The sequence below is a fragment of the Pecten maximus genome, chromosome 17 (genome assembly GCF_902652985.1).
Source record: "Pecten maximus chromosome 17, xPecMax1.1, whole genome shotgun sequence".
Classification (NCBI taxonomy): Eukaryota; Metazoa; Mollusca; class Bivalvia; order Pectinida; family Pectinidae; genus Pecten; species Pecten maximus.
The window spans coordinates 12,632,503-12,651,894 of NC_047031.1; the positions used below are offsets into that span (position 1 = coordinate 12,632,503).

Genomic DNA, 19,392 nt, shown 5'->3' on the forward strand with positions numbered 1-19,392 from the left:
GGCTTGTCTTCTGGAACAGGCATGTCCAGAATAGCTTTGATCTTCTTGTCGTCAGCCTGAAGACCTCTCTGAGTAATGACATGACCCATGTATTCGACGGTGTCGACATTGAACTGTATTTTGTTTGGGTTGAACCTTACGTTTTGCTCACGGGCTCTCTGCATGACTTTACGTACGATTCTGTCGTGTTCTTCGTTGTCCACGGCAGCAATTATCATGTCATCTGCAATCATGTGTACTCCTTTAATATCACCAAATATCTGCTGGTTTTTCTTTTGGAAGACCTCAGACGCAGAACTTATGCCAAAGGGCATTCTCTTGAACCTGTAGCGTCCGAAGGGTGTGTTAAAAGTGCAGAGGATAGATGAGGCGTAATCGAGTTGAACCTGCCAGTACCCATCTTTCTCGTCGAGTATGGAAAACACTTTCTTCCCGTGAAGCTCAGCAGCGACATCTTCAGGTGTTGGTATCTTAAAGTGTTCTCTCTTGATTGCTGTATTTAAATCTCGAGGGTCTAAACAGAGTCTCAGTGAACCATTTTTCTTTTCAACAACCACTATACCGTTTACCCATTCAGTGGGCTCTTCCACTGCGGCAACAACGCCTTCCCTTTCCAGCCTCTCCAACGTTTCCTTAAGTTTAGGCTGAAGGCTAAATGGCACTTTTCTTGGGGAATGTACCACTGGTCTCACACTGCTGTCAACTTCTATCTTATATTCACCTTTAAAGCATCCTAGGCCTGTGAACACATCGCTGAACTCTGTGACTAGGGAATCTTTCGTCAAAGGTTTTGATGTCTCGAAATTTCTGTCAACAGTGTCCACCCTTTCAATGAGACGTAAGTCGCGACATGTATCAAGTCCCAAAATGGCTGGTGACTGAACATCGACAACATACAAAGGCACTCTAGTGTTGTTGATTTCAGTAATAATTTGTCCACTTGGTTTTATCCTCTGGCCTCCATAGGCTGATAGCACTGCAGTAGTTTTTGCAAGGCTAGGCTTGTTCGGGATCTTGTTATATAGTCTCTGAGGCAGTACGTTTGCTTCGGCCCCTGTGTCAAGCTTGAACTTGATTGGTGTGGTTGAACAACTGAGCTTCAAGTCAGCATACCAGGCATTGTGTTTTGATTCAAGCTCACCAATTTGAAGCTCACCAATAAACAGTGTTTGAAATGCTGGGTCCACCTCTTCTACAAGCGTGTGTACTTTCCCATGTTTGTTCTCATAGTTGGCACTTCTACACATTTTGGCGAAATGGTTTTTCTTACTGCATTTCATACAAACTTTCCCAAAAGCTGGACATTCGCGTTTACCATGCGTGTTTCCACAGTTCCTACACTGAAAGTGTGTCGTGCTAGCGGTACTAAGGGTGGTTTTGGACGATTTTGCGTTTTTTGCATTGTAGTTTTTCTTGTATTTTGGTTTAATGGCATGAACACTTGCGGTTTGTGCTGTAGCACCGAGTTGTTGAAGTTGGCGGGAACTCGCCTCTGCTGCTCTGCAAAGTTCGACAACTCTGTCTAGTTTTGGATCAGCGGAATCGCGTAGAAGACGTTCCTTTAATCGCGTGTCCCTTACACCGAATATAATTCTGTCTCTTATCATGAGATCTTTTTGTTCACCAAAATCACAGTTTTTAGCATGGTTCTTTAATGCAGTAACGAATTGATCGATAGTCTCACCTTCATGTTGGACTTTCTCCCAGAATGTGTAACGCTCCATCACGGTATTTTTACGTGGATTACAATATTCATGGAACTTGTCAATTACTGGCTTGAGTTTACTTTCATCGCCCGCAGTAAAGTTGAACGTGTTGAAGATTTCAAGACCTTCATCACCGATCGTGTGTAACAAGATGGCGACCTGGGCTGCCTCATCTTTCGTGCTGGCACCCGACGCTAATAGGTATAACTCATACTTTTGTACCCACCGTCTCCAGTTCTCGGAGAGATTGCCGTCAAAGTTGAGTGTTCCGGGAGGCTTGAAATGCTCCATTTCTCTAATGTGGCGTGAAATTCTTGAGTTTCACCCAATGTTCTGACACCATATCACATTTGCACACACAACACAAACCACGTTTTTACGGTTGACTGCACAAACTTTATTGCAGCATCCTGATTGGTCAATTTTACATAATTTTTATGGCTGCACTAAATGCGGTCAGGACTGATCCGGATTACATAATAATACATCCAATAATGGGAGATAACTCCAATGAGCTTATAGCTAAGTATTATGACAAATAATATAAGGGTTTTAATTTAGAATCAGATGACCGTTAAGGCCCCTGGGCCTCTTGTTAAAGACTCTGGTATGTCTCGGCTAGGGGACAGAACCCAAAACCTTCCTCACAGCGGCGAACGCTCAACTAAAGGCCAAAAGTGAGGCATTGTCAAGGGAGACATTAGGAAGAAGAAAGTTGTTAAGAAAGAAGAGAAAAGATAAGATCCCAAATTCAGTCGCCTCTTACGATCATGCAATGGGGGCAGCAGGTACAATTCTTACGCCCTACTTTTTTATCTGAAGATCTTGCAGTACGTTTTAATATTCATATAAGCTCTGTCAGTAGGAAAGTAATTACTTATATTTTTTTTCTTGGTAGTTTATGTATATGGCCTAGCAAAGAAAAAATTCTACAGCACATGCCTAGAGATTTTCAACTTTTGTATCCTAATACTCGCATTATTATTGATTGTACAGAAATTTTTACTGAAAGACCATCATCATTAGCTCTTGCTTCCAAAACGTTTTCCTCTTATAAAAGCCATAATACTTGGAAAGGACTTGTAGGAATTGCACCACATAGAGCAGTTATTTTTATATCTCCACTTTATTCTGGATGTATGTCGGATGTAAGAGATAACTAGACAGTCAGGACTTCTTGAACTTCTAGAGAGAGGGGATGAAATTATGGCAGACAAAGGGTTTGTTCTGAATAAACTGTTGCATGATACTGGCATTAAGATAACAACACCTCATTTCTTGTGCTCAGATGGCCAGTTTTCACCATCAAGTAGAGGACAATCAGAGGGTAGCATCATTTCGCATCCATGTTGAAAGACACATAAAGCGTGTCAAAGAGTACAGACTGTTTCAATCCACTATACCATTATCTATTGCTGGAACTATCAATCAAATGTGGACAGTTGCAAACCTTTTAACTTTGTTCCGACGTCCATTAATAAAAAAACATTAGGTATATCTGAATACCTTTGTTATGTGTTTTATGACATTTTTTGTATATTGTTTTTTCAAAGAAGTAGGTATTGAGTACATGTATTTGTATATATCATTAATTTTGTATTACCATTTTCTCAAAATGAAATGATTTTGGGTTTATTTTTGCAAATACAATGTACCTCCTATTAACATGTACAGCCAGTGTCATTTAAGGGCTGCCCAGTTTAGGAGGAAAGCAGTAGAACCCTAAGAAAACCATCAATCTATATATTGTCATCATCATGCAACTGCCTCTTGTGGGTTTCAAACTCCTGATCCAGCAATGGAGGCCTAGTGGTAGAATGTCGAGACACCTGAGCCAATTAGTCAATCCGGCAAATTAAAGGAAACTACATATATATATGCAAGTCTAGATAGCTAAAGTTACAAAACCATATTAAAGTTTTTAATTTGTTTATTTCCATTGTCCTTGGTTGGACTTGTAGACTAGTCTACAAATAACAAGATGTCACATCATATTTAACATCATAAACATTCTTGAATGCATTAAATGGTCAACTGGTTTTTTTAAACTCTTAATAAAGAATTTTTACCTATATTTTAAAGAATAACTCATTTTTTAAAATATTTATGATTGTATAAAATCTTCAAGAAAAAAAATGTGCTATTTAAGAATATACAGTTTTGGAGGTGAAGAAAAGCAGGAGTTCCTAATGTAAAAACCAAAGCACTACTACAGGTTTTGGTGCCTACTTGTTTATTTAAAATGTCTGCTTTACACCTTGTTTCAGCAAGAGTAAATTGAAAGTACAATTATGCTACTTTTTATCCACAAACAGTTTGCCGTTTCACTTCAGTGTATGTGTATATATTTCAAGGAAAACACATGCCTTACTTTAAGTAGTGTTCAAAATAAAAAAGGTCCAACTTGTCTTTGGTCATTCCCCAGAATTCAGGATCAAAGTTAATTGTTTCCAAATGTACTTCATGTTCTAGCCAAACAAAAAAGTCACACCATTCCAGACCTGTCACTGCCATTTGCATTTGAATTTGGAAATAATAATTGTAATTTTTTTTCAATTCAAAATTTCCATTGCTTTCTCTTAGGCATTTTACATTTTGCAAACTATCTGTATTTGGGCATTTAATCTCCAGAAGACCAAACTCCAAACTTCTCTCTGGACAGTACACTTTTCTGTCTGGTGTAGCTGCTAACCAATGGCAGTATGGACTGACAATCACTCCACACGGGTATAGATTTACTGCATCATTCATCATCTGAAATATAGTTTATTCACTTTATTGCCCGTTAAATTTCAAAGGTAATATTATTTGAGGTGAGCATAGATAAATACTTGAAACAAAAATCACCCATATAATACATTGTGTATCTATTGGTGAAACATCAGGTTTATCATAAGCAATTTGTTATTTACTTAATTAGCTATTATAACATCATATATAATAGTAAGAAATTATTGCAAATGTGTACATTAGCATTAAATTGTCCTGATGACAGTGGTTAAATTAAGCCATAAATAAAACAACAATGTTTAGGTTTATTCATTTTACTTAAGTTTACTTGATGTTTGCAAGAGAAATTCATGACTGCAAATCGTAAGCAATATTTTTCATCTGCTTCAGATTTTTTAATGTACATGTACTAAGAATTGGTTTATGTTTTTAATTGGTGTTGTGTACAAAAACACCAAATTTTACAAAAAGCATAGGCTCATTTACAGGTTATTACCTTACTGTAAGCTGAAGCTGCAATAGATTCACACTCTATCCCTCTCTTCATGGCAGCAGTTTGGACCCTTCTTGTCGACTGTAATCGTTCAGCTAATTTCGAACCATCTAAAATGTTAAGAAAGAAAAGTCAAAACTATGTACATTTTATTGAAAAAGTGTATGTAACAATTATGTATATGGTATACTTTTAAAATCCATAACAGAAGAACAAATAAATGTTATGAAGTGGTACAAATTTGCATTGTTTTGTATAATCTGATCACTACAAATGTGTAACCCTAGTAAGTTCGAGCCACAAAACACTGTTCCACTAGAGATATTTTCTCTTTATCTTAATCAATTGAGCATTAGACTGATTGTGCTGGATTTGCAGAAAAGGCAATGGTTTTAATATATATTATTAAAATCATACACTCTTTTACATCTATTACAAAAGTATTAATTAAGGACAGATTACCTCCTCGTCGTTTTGCAACTTCCTCAGAATTTGAAACCGTTATTCTTTGACTTCTGATTTTGTGCCATCTTGGGTCACTCGACTGTAGGCGGGTGCTTTCTTCTACTTCGTGGCACTCTGTTTCATTGATTTTCAGTGAGTCCAGTAACTTGGTTTGCTTTTCATTCAAAGCAATACTTACATGATTTGACATACAGTTTTTGACTGGCAAATCTGGAAAAGTATTCATGTCAACAAAATTAACAACATACTCAGTTGCCATTTTTTGTTGGTATCTAAGGATACTGCCTTTCTGTTGCTTCCCAAATTTTGTCTGCACCATTTCTGTGGTATTTTGAACAACAGTACTCACAAGAATGTTCATCTCCTTGAAGTTAGCTAAAACATCATCAGCATTCTGCTCAAAGTCTGCAGGGAGAGGGTTATAAAGTGTTGACTTTATTCCTCTTGTTGTGCGATGAGGGTTCTCACGATCATACCCCTGAACAATGACATCATCCGCCTTATTCCCATGCAACTGTTCTCCTCTAGGAATGTGCCATGTTTGTGGGAGCGAAGTTTTGGCTATATCTGTAGGAATCAGTTTGAAGTTCCGCTGTTTGTAGTATGCAATCTGGTATAAAAGTGCTGATATATGCCCACAAGTACCACTCAATCCTATTGTGCAGGAACAACTTGCTTCTTTAACCTCACAATCAGCAAACAAAACCTGCAAATTAAGTTATTCTATAAATATAGTGGCTAAATATGTATTAATAGGACAGTTATTAATTTTGAATCTGAATCCAAAGAATAGCAAGACTACATTACATTTATATTACAAATAGAAACACATGTATTCATGTAATTTTTTTCAAGTAAAATTTTAATCATTAAAAAATGAAATCAAACTTAGAAATAAAATATTTAAAATTATGGATTAAATTAAGTTTTGATTCAATAGAAATTCAATAATTACATGTATATATTTGACTATATAAGATGTGGTCAGTCACGACCAAGGACAACATACAGTTTTGGGTAAAAAGTCTTTCCGCACAACCTAATTTTACTCTAATTTCTTTGTATTTTCAATTTCTTTTTTTCAATATGTTGTGTGGTAAAAAAGAAATATCTAGACATTCTTTGAACAGGATTTTTATTCATAATACTTAATAAAATGAAAACAATTAAAACTAACATGATGACTTTTCCAAAATATCATCAAATGGCTTTCTAAAAATTCATATCATACCGCAGCCTCCCAAAACACACATACGCACTCACCACACGCATACATGTCGCACGCACGGGAGGCCGTCCTTAAATCAGTCTGCGACGTTAACCGCAGGCCCGAGACCCGGGGCCTTTAAAAATATGGTCGGGCCTATAGTTTCCCCAAACCCACAGGCCCGACGGACCTATGAAATTTCAAAAAAGAAAATTTTATATATAAGGTAATAATTCATCTATCTTAAACACGAAGCCATACTTGTTCATTGCGGTAAAATGGTAAAACTAAAATACGAAGTCATTGCATGTCGTCACACAACAGTCGAAACACGGTAGAGGCTTACAATTGATTTTCCGGTCTAAGGGAAGTAACTCTAATTTACCTAGAAATACATTTCCGGTTCGAAAATGGCTGGCTTGCTCCGGTATGTTGATGGGGCAAAGCCCGGAAAAAACTTATAATAGAAAGCAAGCATATTTCTTCAGACAAAAAGTATGAAGATAAGAGGGTGCGCAAATTCCTGGCCGAATGGAACAAGGGAAGGCCTTGGCTAAGGTACGAAAATGACAAAATGTATTGTGAATGTTGTCGGGGAAAACGAAACTACCGGCGCTTTTTGTGTCGGCACAACAAACTTCAAACTGACTGCAATTAAACAGCATGAGAGCTCTAATGTTCATAAGAAATTTGCTTTGAAATATTTAAGGCCAAAAACAGTCGAAAAAAGCCAGGCAGCGGAATGTCTCATGAAACTGAAAAAAGCAGAGTATGACAGGCTTGTCATAAAGTTCAGGACAGCACACGCTATAGCAAAATCCCATCAAAGTTTTCGTTTTTACAACACGATGTGTAGACTCGACAAAGCCAAGGGCCTTGACATTGGCAGCTCATACTTGAATGACAAATCGGCTTCAATTTTTGTACAGACTATTGCTGATGTTACCCAGGACAATGTGAGAGAAAATATCCTCAAGTCCAAATATTTGAGCTTCACTTGTGATGGCAGTACAGACTTCACTGGAGAGGATAGGAAAATGTGTATGTGCGTGTCGTTGTCGACGGAATTGTTGAAGATTTATTTCTTTACATTGGGACTGCTAATTCTGCTGGAAGTGCAGATATTTTCAGATTTCTGATGGAGACATTTGATAATCTGTCCTTGAATGTAGAGGAAAAGGTCATAGGGTTTTGTGCTGATGGGGCCTCAAACATGCAATGTATGTTTATAATGTAGATTGTGTTCCACAAATTAGTTATAGTTGTATGACAAAATCTCATTTTATCATGCTAATTAGTAATATTATCTTTTATTAACAATCTGTTTTAGTTAACTTATACTTCAGAGTTTTAAGCACTGTAACAGTTGTTCTAGAATCACAATGATCAGGAAAAATAAAATTCAAATATAAATCAAATTAAGTTCAGAAAATAATTTTTAATTATCAAAAAATCCAACATGTCTGCAAATTGACTGCAATATAATTAAATTTCAAAAATTATTTCAGGTACAAAAACTGGTCTGGCAGCACTCCTAAAGGAGAAATGGCCTCATATCTTCATAACCCATTGCTTGGCACATCGCCTGGAGTTAGCCTTCAAGGATGCTGCTGTTTATGATAAGATGACTACTCTTCTTCTTGGAATTTACTACCTGTACAGAAAAAGTCCAAAACAGAAAAAAAATTGGGCAGGGCATTTGAGGCATTGGGCATGACAGTGATTCTGCCATCACGAGTTGGAGGAACCAGATGGCTTCCCCACCTTCAGCGGGCTATTTCTGCTTTTATTAAGGGTTTCCGAGCATTTATGTTTCAGCTTGAAACTTCCTCCCATGACAACCCTAAGGCAGAAGTCCTTGCAAAGCTTGCAAGAGATGGAAATGTCATCATCTTCATTCTCCAGTTAAAGGTGCATGATCCTTATCTACTATAATTGCCTTGTACGAGTTATCTCCCCTCGTCCAACTAACGTTATATCTCAGATGCCGTTATATATCAGATGCCAAATTAATTCAAAATGGCGTTCCGCGTTAATGGTAAACGTTACCGAAACACCAAAAAACATGAAAATCATCAGAATAACATTTTGAATCATACTTAAATTTCTTTTTTTGGAAAAAGATTAAAAAATGAAGATTTTCTAAAAATAGACTTATTTGACCCCATAGCGTACGCTTTTATTTGACCTGGCTGACCCTAAAACTTTTAGTCAGTAAAAGCTAGAGCCAGGCATTAACTACAAATAACATAATTACCCGACCCCGGTAAAATGAATACATTTTTAATTATGGGCATTTTAAGCTTTTTAATACATGACGTCATGGCGGCCATCTTGGATTTCAAATCAACTTAAAAAATAACATAACTTGGCCAGGACAATCCAAGGATTATTTCAGCTAAGATTGAGCTGAATGCCACTTGTGGAACTTGAGAAGAAGTTTAAAATGTAAAACTATTTTTAATATAGAATATATAGGGGGAAATTCAAAATGGCGTACAACAGAAACCGTATGTGTCACAGAAAAACTGAAAACGTCAAATTCATCAGAATGACATTCTACATCATACTAAATTTTTGGGAAAAAGATTGAAAAATGAAGATTTTCTAAAAATAGACTAACTTGACCCCCAGGCGAGCTTTTTTATTTGACCTCTGACCTTTAACTTGTAATTTTATAAAAGTTAGCCCCAAAGGTACTGTAACATAATATCATAACATGACTCTGGTTTCTTGAATACTTTTCGAGTTATGGCCATTTTAAACTTTTGAGGTATGACGTCATGGCGGCCATCTTGGTTTCTTGACCTACTTGAAGATGTTGCTGTCACCCCTTCAACTCATGCCATATACAATAGGCATAACTGACATGGCATACCTTTTACCATTTTCCCACAACTTGTGTGACAAAATAAAATGCAGAATAATAATAATTAAATAAGTGAATCTACTGGTGTCAACATAATGTAGGAACAACCATAGTGTCAACACCACACTATCAGACAGGGCCAGCACCGCTAGATAGAGGTAAAATGAGGAAGGTTTAGACAGCTTGGTCACCACTATAAATGACAGCGTGTTCCCGATAATGCCAAACGATGAAATAATCGGTATAAGGTAGAAGTACACCCATGATATGTCGTAATCATTCTCGGTTATGTCAGACCAGTTGGCTGGCGACGTTAAGTTAGACAAAGATGCGTTGTCCATAGTTACGTCTTGGATGGATGTCGATGAAGTGTTCAACAAGAAAGAATTGAATCTTGCCATAGTTCGATTGGTTTTTTGTTCCATGATTAATGCTGACCCTGAAAACCATAAAGATAAATATGTTAACAAACATAAAATATATTCAAGTTATAAAAACATTGAGCTTTTTGCAACGGCTGGTATCATCACTGATGATGGTAATAGTGCCGAAAATGAATGTAATACAAGAGGCCCAGATGGCCTGTATCCCTCACCTGGATTTCATGGGATATGAAACAAGAATGATGATATTTGTCACTGGTATTGCTATGTCAATATATCATTTTAGGCATTTTATATGGGTACCTGAGTTTTTATGCCAAAAAATGCATTAATCCATGAAATGAAATTGACTTTTTGCGCAACCCATTGGGATGCTACCACACAAATGTGAGTGATATCCATTACTGAGTTTCAGAGAAGAAGTTGTTTAAACCAATTGACCCCCTTTTTTACCCGCCCTCTGCACCGCTGGGGTGGGGTAGGGGGTCAACCCCGTCATTTGTACAATTTTGAATCCTTAACCCAAGGGAATGCTACCAGTGAAATATTAGAGATATTCATTGCTTAGTTTCAGAGAAAAAGTTGTTCATATCAATTTAGCCAAATTGACCCCTCTTGGCCCCGCCCCTCAGAGGTCAGCCTCATCATTTGTACAATTTTGAATCCCCACCCCACAGTGATGCAACCAGGCAAATATGAGCAATATCCATTGCTCGGTTTCAGAGAAGTCGTTGTTTATATCAATAATGTCCAATTGACCTCATTTGGTCCCGACCCTCATGCCCTTGGGGGTCAGCCCCATCATTTGTACAATTTTGAATCCCCATCCAATAGTGATGCTACCAGACAAATATGAACGATATCCATTGCTCGGTATCGGAGAAGAAGTCGCTTATATCAATATAGCCCAATTGACCACATTTGGCCCCACCCCTCAGGCCCATGGGGGCTCAGCCCTATAATTTGTACAATTGTGAATCCCCACCCCCATAGTGATGCTACCAGGCAAAAAGGGGCAATATCCTGTGCTTGGTTTCAGAGAAGAAGTCGTTTATATTAATAGAGCCAAATTGACCCCTTTTGGTCCCGTCCCTTAGACCCCTGTGGATCAGACCCACCATTTGTACAATTTTGAGTCCTTAACCCATAAGGATGCTTCTGATCAAATTTGGTCAAATTCTCATCTGTGGTTTTGAAGAAGTCCATTGTTGACGGACGACGGACGCTACGGTATGGCATAAGCTCACCCTGGTCCTTAGGACCAGGTGAGCTAACGAGTCAAAAGACTTACAATTTACAATTGGCTTTAGCGCTATATCTTAATTCCAATGCTTTCTTTTCATGAATAATATTTGTGATAGTCATTTTAAAGTTGCAACCGAAAATATAGCCCAACAAATGAGGGGCTGTCCATTTTGTAAGATGGACGTGAAGACTTAAAATGTTATTGCACGGATTTTCTTGACTTGACTGTAAAATATAGTGACTTTTAATTAAAACATTGACACATTAATTTTTTTTTTTGTGATATTTGTTTAATTCTGCAGACATAGACGCGCTACATACTGTACGGTATGACCTAGACTGTATTAACTTCACATGTGTACGTCTCCCTTGAGAAACTATTGGTATAAATAATTTCCAATTATTACAATTAAGACGAGAAAACTTCACCAAAAGTCAGTGAAGAGGCGAAGAATCAATCTCTAAAATGACCTTAAATATAATTTCAGGTTAATAAAATGACCATCAATTGTCCTAAATTTGATATGAAATCGACCTTGATATGACTAGATTTTTTTCATGTTAGTTTTAGGTCAATTTCTTGACATTAATTGACTATTTTGCTGTTTTCAAGTCCATTTGACCTCTAAATTCTCACATGAAATTTATCTGAATTTGACCTGAAAACATTTTGGCTGTCTAGCCGAAACATTGTCGATATTTCCCAAGCTCATGAGGACAGCCAGCCGCATGAAACTTCTTGACATTTTCTTCCTTCCTGTCCAAATTTATATAAAACAAACACTGATAAGAAAAACGAATGGTTTGCATATTAACTTAAAACCTCCCTTTTGACTCACATTTTATATGGAAATCGAAAGCCACACCCTTTTGACATGCGTTTGATACGGAAAGCGAAAACTACTTTTGACATTCCTTGTTACAGAGATCGACATCTACATTTTTGACATGTTTTTAATACGGAAAATCGAAAACTACTCTTTTGACATGCTTTTAATACGGAGACCGAAATCTGCACTTATGACATGTTTTTATACGGAAATAGGAAACTAAACTTATCGACATGTTTTATTACGGAGATCGAAAACTACACTTTTGACACGGAATACGAAATCTACGCTTTTGACATGCTTTTTACACGGGAAATCGGAAACTACACTTTTGACAGGCTTTTAAAAAAGGAGATCGAAATCTACACTTTTGACATGCTTTTTACACGGGAAATCAAAATCTAAACTTTTGACAGGCTTTTGAAAAAGGAGATCGAAATCTACACATTTGACATGCTTTTTACACTGGAAAACGAAATCGACACATTTGATATGCTTTCATAAGAAGATCGAAAACGTACCCCAGGATATATACAGACGAGAACATAGCCATTTTCCGGCGTATCCAAAATTTTACTTTTTTAAACCAAACGCTTCAGCATTTTTTCTCTCTTCTCTTCTCTCTCTGATACTATGTAATTGATGTTAATATAGACAGTAGTCCTAAGACGTTGACCAGAGTTTCTCCCATCTTTCACTGATTTGTCTCCCGTTTTGAGTGTACAAGATTTATCTGTCTTTTTTAGCGCGTGCAATCTGTCATACCCTAGGGTGTGACAGATTGCATGCGCTCACTTTCTTCACCGTAAGTACTACCGGATGTATTTTTTGTTTACATTACGTCGTCTGCTACGTCAACAAAGAAATTGTGTACACAATAATACAGGTCTACAAAAATCCCCAGTCTCTAAACAACTACAGACAACGGAACAGTTTCCAAAAACAAAAAGATGTCTGCCATTCTTTAAAATACAAATGAATCCCCCAACTGTAGGCCTACAACTGAAACTGAGAGCACAAGTGCACCTACCTGCACCGATCGCGACAAAATTGTTCAACTGTAAAAAGATCGCACAACAGTATTTCCTTGTGCCCAACTCCGTCCGATGTCACAAGATCGGTGTTTTATGGATCCACAATCAGTGGGGGAACATTTAACATCCATTTCCACAGCCATAATGACAACACAAAGTCGATTTCAAAGCGACCTCGTGTGATTTACTCCGAGTCGGACAGTGATGAGTGAGTGACGTCACCCCACGTGAAATGGATGAATGGAAATGTGTGCATATTTTTTTTGACATGTTTAAAATTGTGTTTCTTGCTACAGAGACATATACTACTGTTATAATGACAAAACAATTAATGTTGTTTACATAATGCAATTTTAATGTATAACTGAAAGTACCTGATAAAATAAATAGCTGTGAATTATTTGAGACCTACTTTTTCTTGCGTAAAGATGTTGGTATGCAAATATTTTGAGGCATGAAGTACACTGCCTGACAGATGATATTCATACGCCCATGTGTACTTGTTTACAAACAGACGGAGATCGCCGATGGGAAAACACATAAAGAAAAGAGGTGGGAGAAAAATAATCATTCCCTACCTTGAGGGTGTAACAAAGAAATCTCTGTCACACCCTCAAGGTAGGGAAAGATTCTATTAATCTTTCCTAGTGTTGTCATTCGCCCGCCTTTCACAAAGGTGACAGGTTACAAGATGTATGTACATATTGGTTTTCCGAATCCTGTCCATACTCTGGGAAAGTCGGGTAACTTCGACCCATTTACTTTTTCTCTCGTACTTATTTGCCATTAGGTTGTGGCACCTTCATATAGCCATCTTAAAATTGGAATACCCATGGCTATAGAAATAACACTCACCATATAATAATATTTACCCGAGCCGTGTCGATAATCATATAAGCTATTAACATTATATAGAGAATAAAGATATTTTTGAATATATATTAAGCTTTAAGAGGCGACTGAAGTAACCCTTCATGGAATTGTTCTATAAGTGGATGACTTTGATCACACATGGTCGAGACCTGTATATGTAATAAGATAAAACGTCAAACAAAGATCTGCTGTCTCCCAAGAACTATAGTGTGCCGCTCTTCAGTGGAATATTAATTTTATTCGGTATATTTTTGTATGACGTCATACGTCATAATAGTAGGGTTCATAATTTATATAAAAAAAATCATTTGTCCAGTTTAAAAAGCTTTAAACAGACTATATGAGACGGTTTAAACTAATCAAATTATTACAAACATGCTTGGAACAATTACACCGTAAAATATATATTAATATATGTATATGATTACGAAATGAGTAATTTTCTATGAACAATAGTTAAATAAGTATTTATATAATAATCCGAATTTTTATGTTAATAACCGTAGCGACTAAACAACTGTTTTGAATATGTAATGAAAAACCTAGATGATCTGACCACACGGGTACATTGTACGATGCTTACTTGCCGAAATACACGCAATTTAATTCCAATCCAAACCGCCTGGCAGCTTCAGGTCGCCATCTTTGTTCAAATCAAAGCATCTGTGCGTTTGAAACAGTAAGTACTGCAAAGCTTCTAAATGATATTGTGATCAAAAAAATTGAGATTATCAAAGAAACGAAAAGTAAATTTTAAATAATTTAAATTTGATTGGTTATGCTTTAGGTAAGCGAATCGTAATACTTATATACAAAGGGAATTTAATCTTTTATTTAGATAATCTTTATTTTTTCATTTCATTTCATTTGACAGGGAAAATTAGATTCCCCAATATATTCGCGGGAAATGAATTTGATGACGTAACCGGAAGCGCATGTTTTCAGAACGTGACCCGGAAGAAATGTTTACCTGTTAACGACAGAAATTTGACGATAATAAAAACAGAAGATTATCGAATATGACTGGATTTTTTCTGTATTTGTTGAGACACCAATGTGCTAGAATACAACGATAGGTAACACTTATTTAATTCATAGCCATCGTATCAAATAAAACGAAGTCATTGCGAAATAGCAGTGTCTGCTCGCTGCGCTAGACCTACTTTCGTTTTACAGTTTACGCACATGGTCTTTTAAATACTTCATCTTCACAACCATTGTCTATATAAATGCTTGTCCGCGACATTGTTCTATGTAGGAATATTTGTAGTTCTGTACAGTACAGTGTCATAATTTTTTTGTAATTGACTGGTCTGGTTTGGAATTTTTAACTACCCCGACCACAGGTCCACGTAATTACATTCACGTTTTGAACACTTGTCTGTTTACCATACGACTCATAACCTGACGCAGGTTATGAGGTTTTTTTTAGGTTAAAGAGACATATCAAGTTTAGCAGGATTATTGTGAGTCATAGGGTAAACAAACATTTATATAAAAATGATTCAAGTGTTTACAAAAAGATAAGATTGTGACGAGGCCCTGTGCTCCGACAGACATTGCTTAAGGCACTCAGCACAAGGGTTGGTGTTGGTAACAATTAGCTCTATTGTGAAAAGTTGTTTTGTATTATTAAATATATTCCAATGCTTTCACTATACGTACGGTTTGAAGTTGGGACCTCAGGAAAACTACTGTTACAGGCTAGAAGAAGAAAATGTAGCAGCTAGACCGGGGTTCGAATGTCTGGTTATATAATTATTAATACGTGTTTTGGGGAGTCTGCAGTGTTCATATTTGTCTCCTTTTGGTAGTGTGGAACTGTGGATCTGATGCCAACTTTAAGGTTAACTCACTAATGCGACCTTAAATTGCTGAAGACACCCAGCAAAAGAAAAGACACATTACAGTTTGTTTTCGAACCTCTGTATCTAACTGTCTTTTCTAACCAAATGTTGATTATTTTGTATTCAACCTTGGCAGATTTAGCCTTACATTTAATTCCTCTGGGGCGCGCTCGATTCGCTGTCCAGAACATCTCTCGGGGATCTCCAGAATACATCGCCAATCGAACGCAAACTGACACAAGGAACAGGAAGCGACTTAAACAAAATGGCGTACGGAACAGTTATTGCCGTGTTGATGGAAGAGAGTGGTGAAGATGACGACGAAGAGGACGATTTTTTTATACTAGGAGCTTGCACTGCCCTTTTGTACGGGTTCATTTGTATATTTCAGTTTAATTAATCACCCTCAAATGACGGTCAATAATTTATTGGATAAACAAAGCCAAGGCTGATAATAATCCAAAGTAATGCCGTGCTAGATCATGTAGATCTATCTATTCTACTCCATCTATGTGCTTTCGATATTGTTTATTAGTGATGCCCAACGATATATATAGACTATGTCGTTATTTATGCTGATGCAATTTCTGATTCCTGTCGTTTGGTTTTATTCTTTTTCCTTATCAATTGCATTAACAAAAACTATGTAATAAGTCATAAAAAAGGAACAGTTTACAGCTTCCAAATCATGTTTTAAGCAATACATAATTTGAATGTCAGAAATATACTCATAAATAACAACAATTGTGTCAAATTTATAAATAAAATGTGTCAATAACTTCGAAATACAATGTACATGTACTGTACATTGTACTTCAGATGCGCCTTAGCCTGGTTACAGGTTTTCCCCATCAAAGCTATTATTTGTGACACTGTATCGTCCATTCTAGAAATTACGGCATCTGATTTCAATCCAATAAAAATGACATAGTATTAACTTGTGTATTTTGTAGATCAAGGGAGAAAAGGTCAAGAATATCGGGATATGTGGATATGGTTGTTCCAGAGTACAATAAAACTGAATTCAGAAGAATGTTTCGGATGTCACCTCAAACATTTGATATCTTATCTGGGTACTTGGAAAACTGCCCAGAGCTTCAGAAAGAAGGAACTGGTGGGAAAGTGCCGGTATCTGTTAGGACACAATTGTTACTGACATTGTGGTATGTAGGCGGACTGGATACAATCATTAAGATAGCAGATAGGTTTGGGCTGTCTGAATCAACAGTCATCTTGTCAAGAACGCGCATAATTGGTGCTATACTTCACCATTTAAAGGAAAGGTTTATTTGTTGGCCTGTAAATCAACAAGATGTTGTTACCAAGTTTGTCCAAAGGAATGGGTTTCCAGGCATTATAGGAGCCTTAGATGGGACACATATACGAATTAAAGCACCACAACTTCACCCTCAGTCATATGTAAACAGAAAAAACTTTCACTCTATTCAGTTACAGGCTGTATGTAACAGTGATATGATGTTCACTCACTGTATGGCAGGTTTTCCTGGCAAGTGTCATGATGCTCGGGTTCTCAAAAACTCGGATTTATGGGATGATGGACTACATTTGTGTCAGAATAATCATATTATCGCAGATGCAGCCTATCCATTACGCAGATGGCTGTTGACGCCTTATCGTGACAATGGTCACTTAACACAGGAACAAAAAAACTATAATTACAAACATTCAGCCAACAGAGTTGTCATTGAAATGGCATTCAGTCTATTAAAAGGGCGTTTTAGAAGACTTCAAAACCTGGAAACAAACAAGGTTGAAACATCTGTTAATGTTATAATGGCTTGTTGTGTTTTACACAATGTTTGTCTAGCTGAGGAAGATGAAATTGACGAGTTTCTACAAGAGGAAGATGGAGATGATAATCCTGCTCCCCATCCTGTATTTATAGAAAACAATGGTGAAGGTCTAATTAAAAGGAATGCAATTGCTAGGAATCTTCATTAAACTCATAAACATTATGATGAATAACAAAGAGCTGTTATATCTCAATTCCACAAAGCTGTCATTCATTTTACTTATTAAAGGATGAAAAAGTGCTAATCCAGTTTTGTTTTCTCTCTGTATTTTATCACCAAACTAAATGAATTTACTTTATTTTGAATGCCCTTCAAGTCAATCTTTAATAACATTCTAATTTCATGTCAGCTGGATAGTGTATTTTTCAACAGCCAATGTCTTTAATAATTTGTTATGTAATTTTGATGACTGTTCAATATAAATATAATCAGCGCTTCAAGTCACCAGCTACAGCAATCATTATCCAGCATAAATAATACTTTATTTTGTTTTCTTTCTTTAATTACAGTATAACCAATGCTTAACCAATGATTCAATAGTCATCATTAAGTACAGTTCCAACATTAATGTTGTTACATTATTATTTGGTCTTTTCAAATATGACCATGATGATTGTGGTTCCTTTGCTAGACCACAAATGAAATAATGTCCTTAAGAAATAACTAACAAAACATTTTATAATCTTTCTGAAGTTTATTGTAAAACAAATCTCAACATGTAAAAAAAGATAATACTGTAAAAAAGAGAATTGAAGCCAAACAAACTTAAATGTTTCTGACACTAAAATTAAGACATGTTCTCAAAAACCTATGTATGAAATTAATATACAGGAATGTTTTCCAATAAAAAGGGCCACTGTCGGCCCTAGTCTGTAAGCAAGTGTCAGAAAAACTTAATGTTATTTGGCTTAATTCTATTCAACCTTACCTAGGTTATTGTACGCAAAAAAAAAATTCTCGGCTAATTATAACAAGAGCCTCTTTGAGGCACATCATTCTATAGTCATGTTCAATGCTGGGACGAAGAAGAATGTAGACATGAACAAAATTTGAGAGAAAAATTTTCACTTATAGTAAAAGAGAAAATATACATATATTACAATGTACTAAATAATAATATCAGCACCTTTTCCTAATCCTAATCTCATTGTGACTAGTACTCCACTATGAAGAGAATGATTAATAATTAACCACAACATTTAAAAAAAATAAATAAATAAACTGGGAAAACGCCAAGTTTAAAAATGTGTCACAATTGGATTGTTTTTCCTGTTTGGACAGCTAGACAGAGAAATCTCAGCACGAGTGTTGAGAGTGATTGATGGATTTGAGGGTTTCCCTGAGGTTAGCTCTCAATACTCTTACAAGGGTTGAGATTTCCCTGTCCATTCCCTTAATAATACACTCCTTAAATGCTGTAGGAGACTCAAAAAAACGAAATGATAATACTGAGTAAACCCAATGTATAACTATAGCTAATACATTATCAACAAGTCAATGACAGCTATTTCCTTGCAATGTTCCATCAACATTTGTAGACTTTAATGCGATTTTTGATATTTCCACGGCACATAGGACAATTTTCTAAAGTTTTGCCACATGGCATGCAGGTTACCAGATGCCCGCAATCCATCAACACACAGTCAGCTGCATTGTCCATGCATACACAAAATAAACCAAACCAAACCAAACATTCTGAAAAAAAATTATATGCAACATATATTATTTTTTAATGCTCAGAACTTTCAGCAGACTCCAATCTATATTATGCAACAAAAAATCACAATAGTATTTTATGAAGTCTAAATGATAGCAATATTAGGTCATATATTAAATATTTGACAAGGGTCTTCTGAGTAAAGGAGTCCTTATATGATAACTTAAAAAAATTCAAAT

At 36.3% G+C, this 19,392-nt stretch overlaps 1 protein-coding gene and 1 pseudogene across 1 annotated transcript; both read left to right on the plus strand.

The window, feature by feature from the left end:
- The first annotated feature begins 7,037 nt into the window (after positions 1–7,037).
- LOC117315111 lies at positions 7,038–8,536 on the plus strand (annotated as a pseudogene).
- A 7,411-nt stretch (positions 8,537–15,947) lies between these two features.
- Positions 15,948–17,644, plus strand: LOC117315112 (putative nuclease HARBI1). The gene is made up of 2 exons (XM_033869257.1): positions 15,948–16,048; positions 16,636–17,644. The coding sequence occupies exons 1-2, from the start codon at positions 15,948–15,950 to the stop codon at positions 17,642–17,644; spliced, it is 1,110 nt and encodes a 369-aa protein (XP_033725148.1).
- Positions 17,645–19,392: the final 1,748 nt, after the last annotated feature.

Coding starts and splice junctions, on each gene's coding strand:
- LOC117315112 (XM_033869257.1), top strand. CDS start 15,948: ATGGCGTACGGAACAGTTATTGCCGTGTTGATGGAAGAGAGTGGTGAA. Junction 16,049..16,635: donor GGAGCTTGCACTGCCCTTTT/GTACGGGTTCAT, acceptor TGTATTTTGTAG/ATCAAGGGAGAAAAGGTCAA.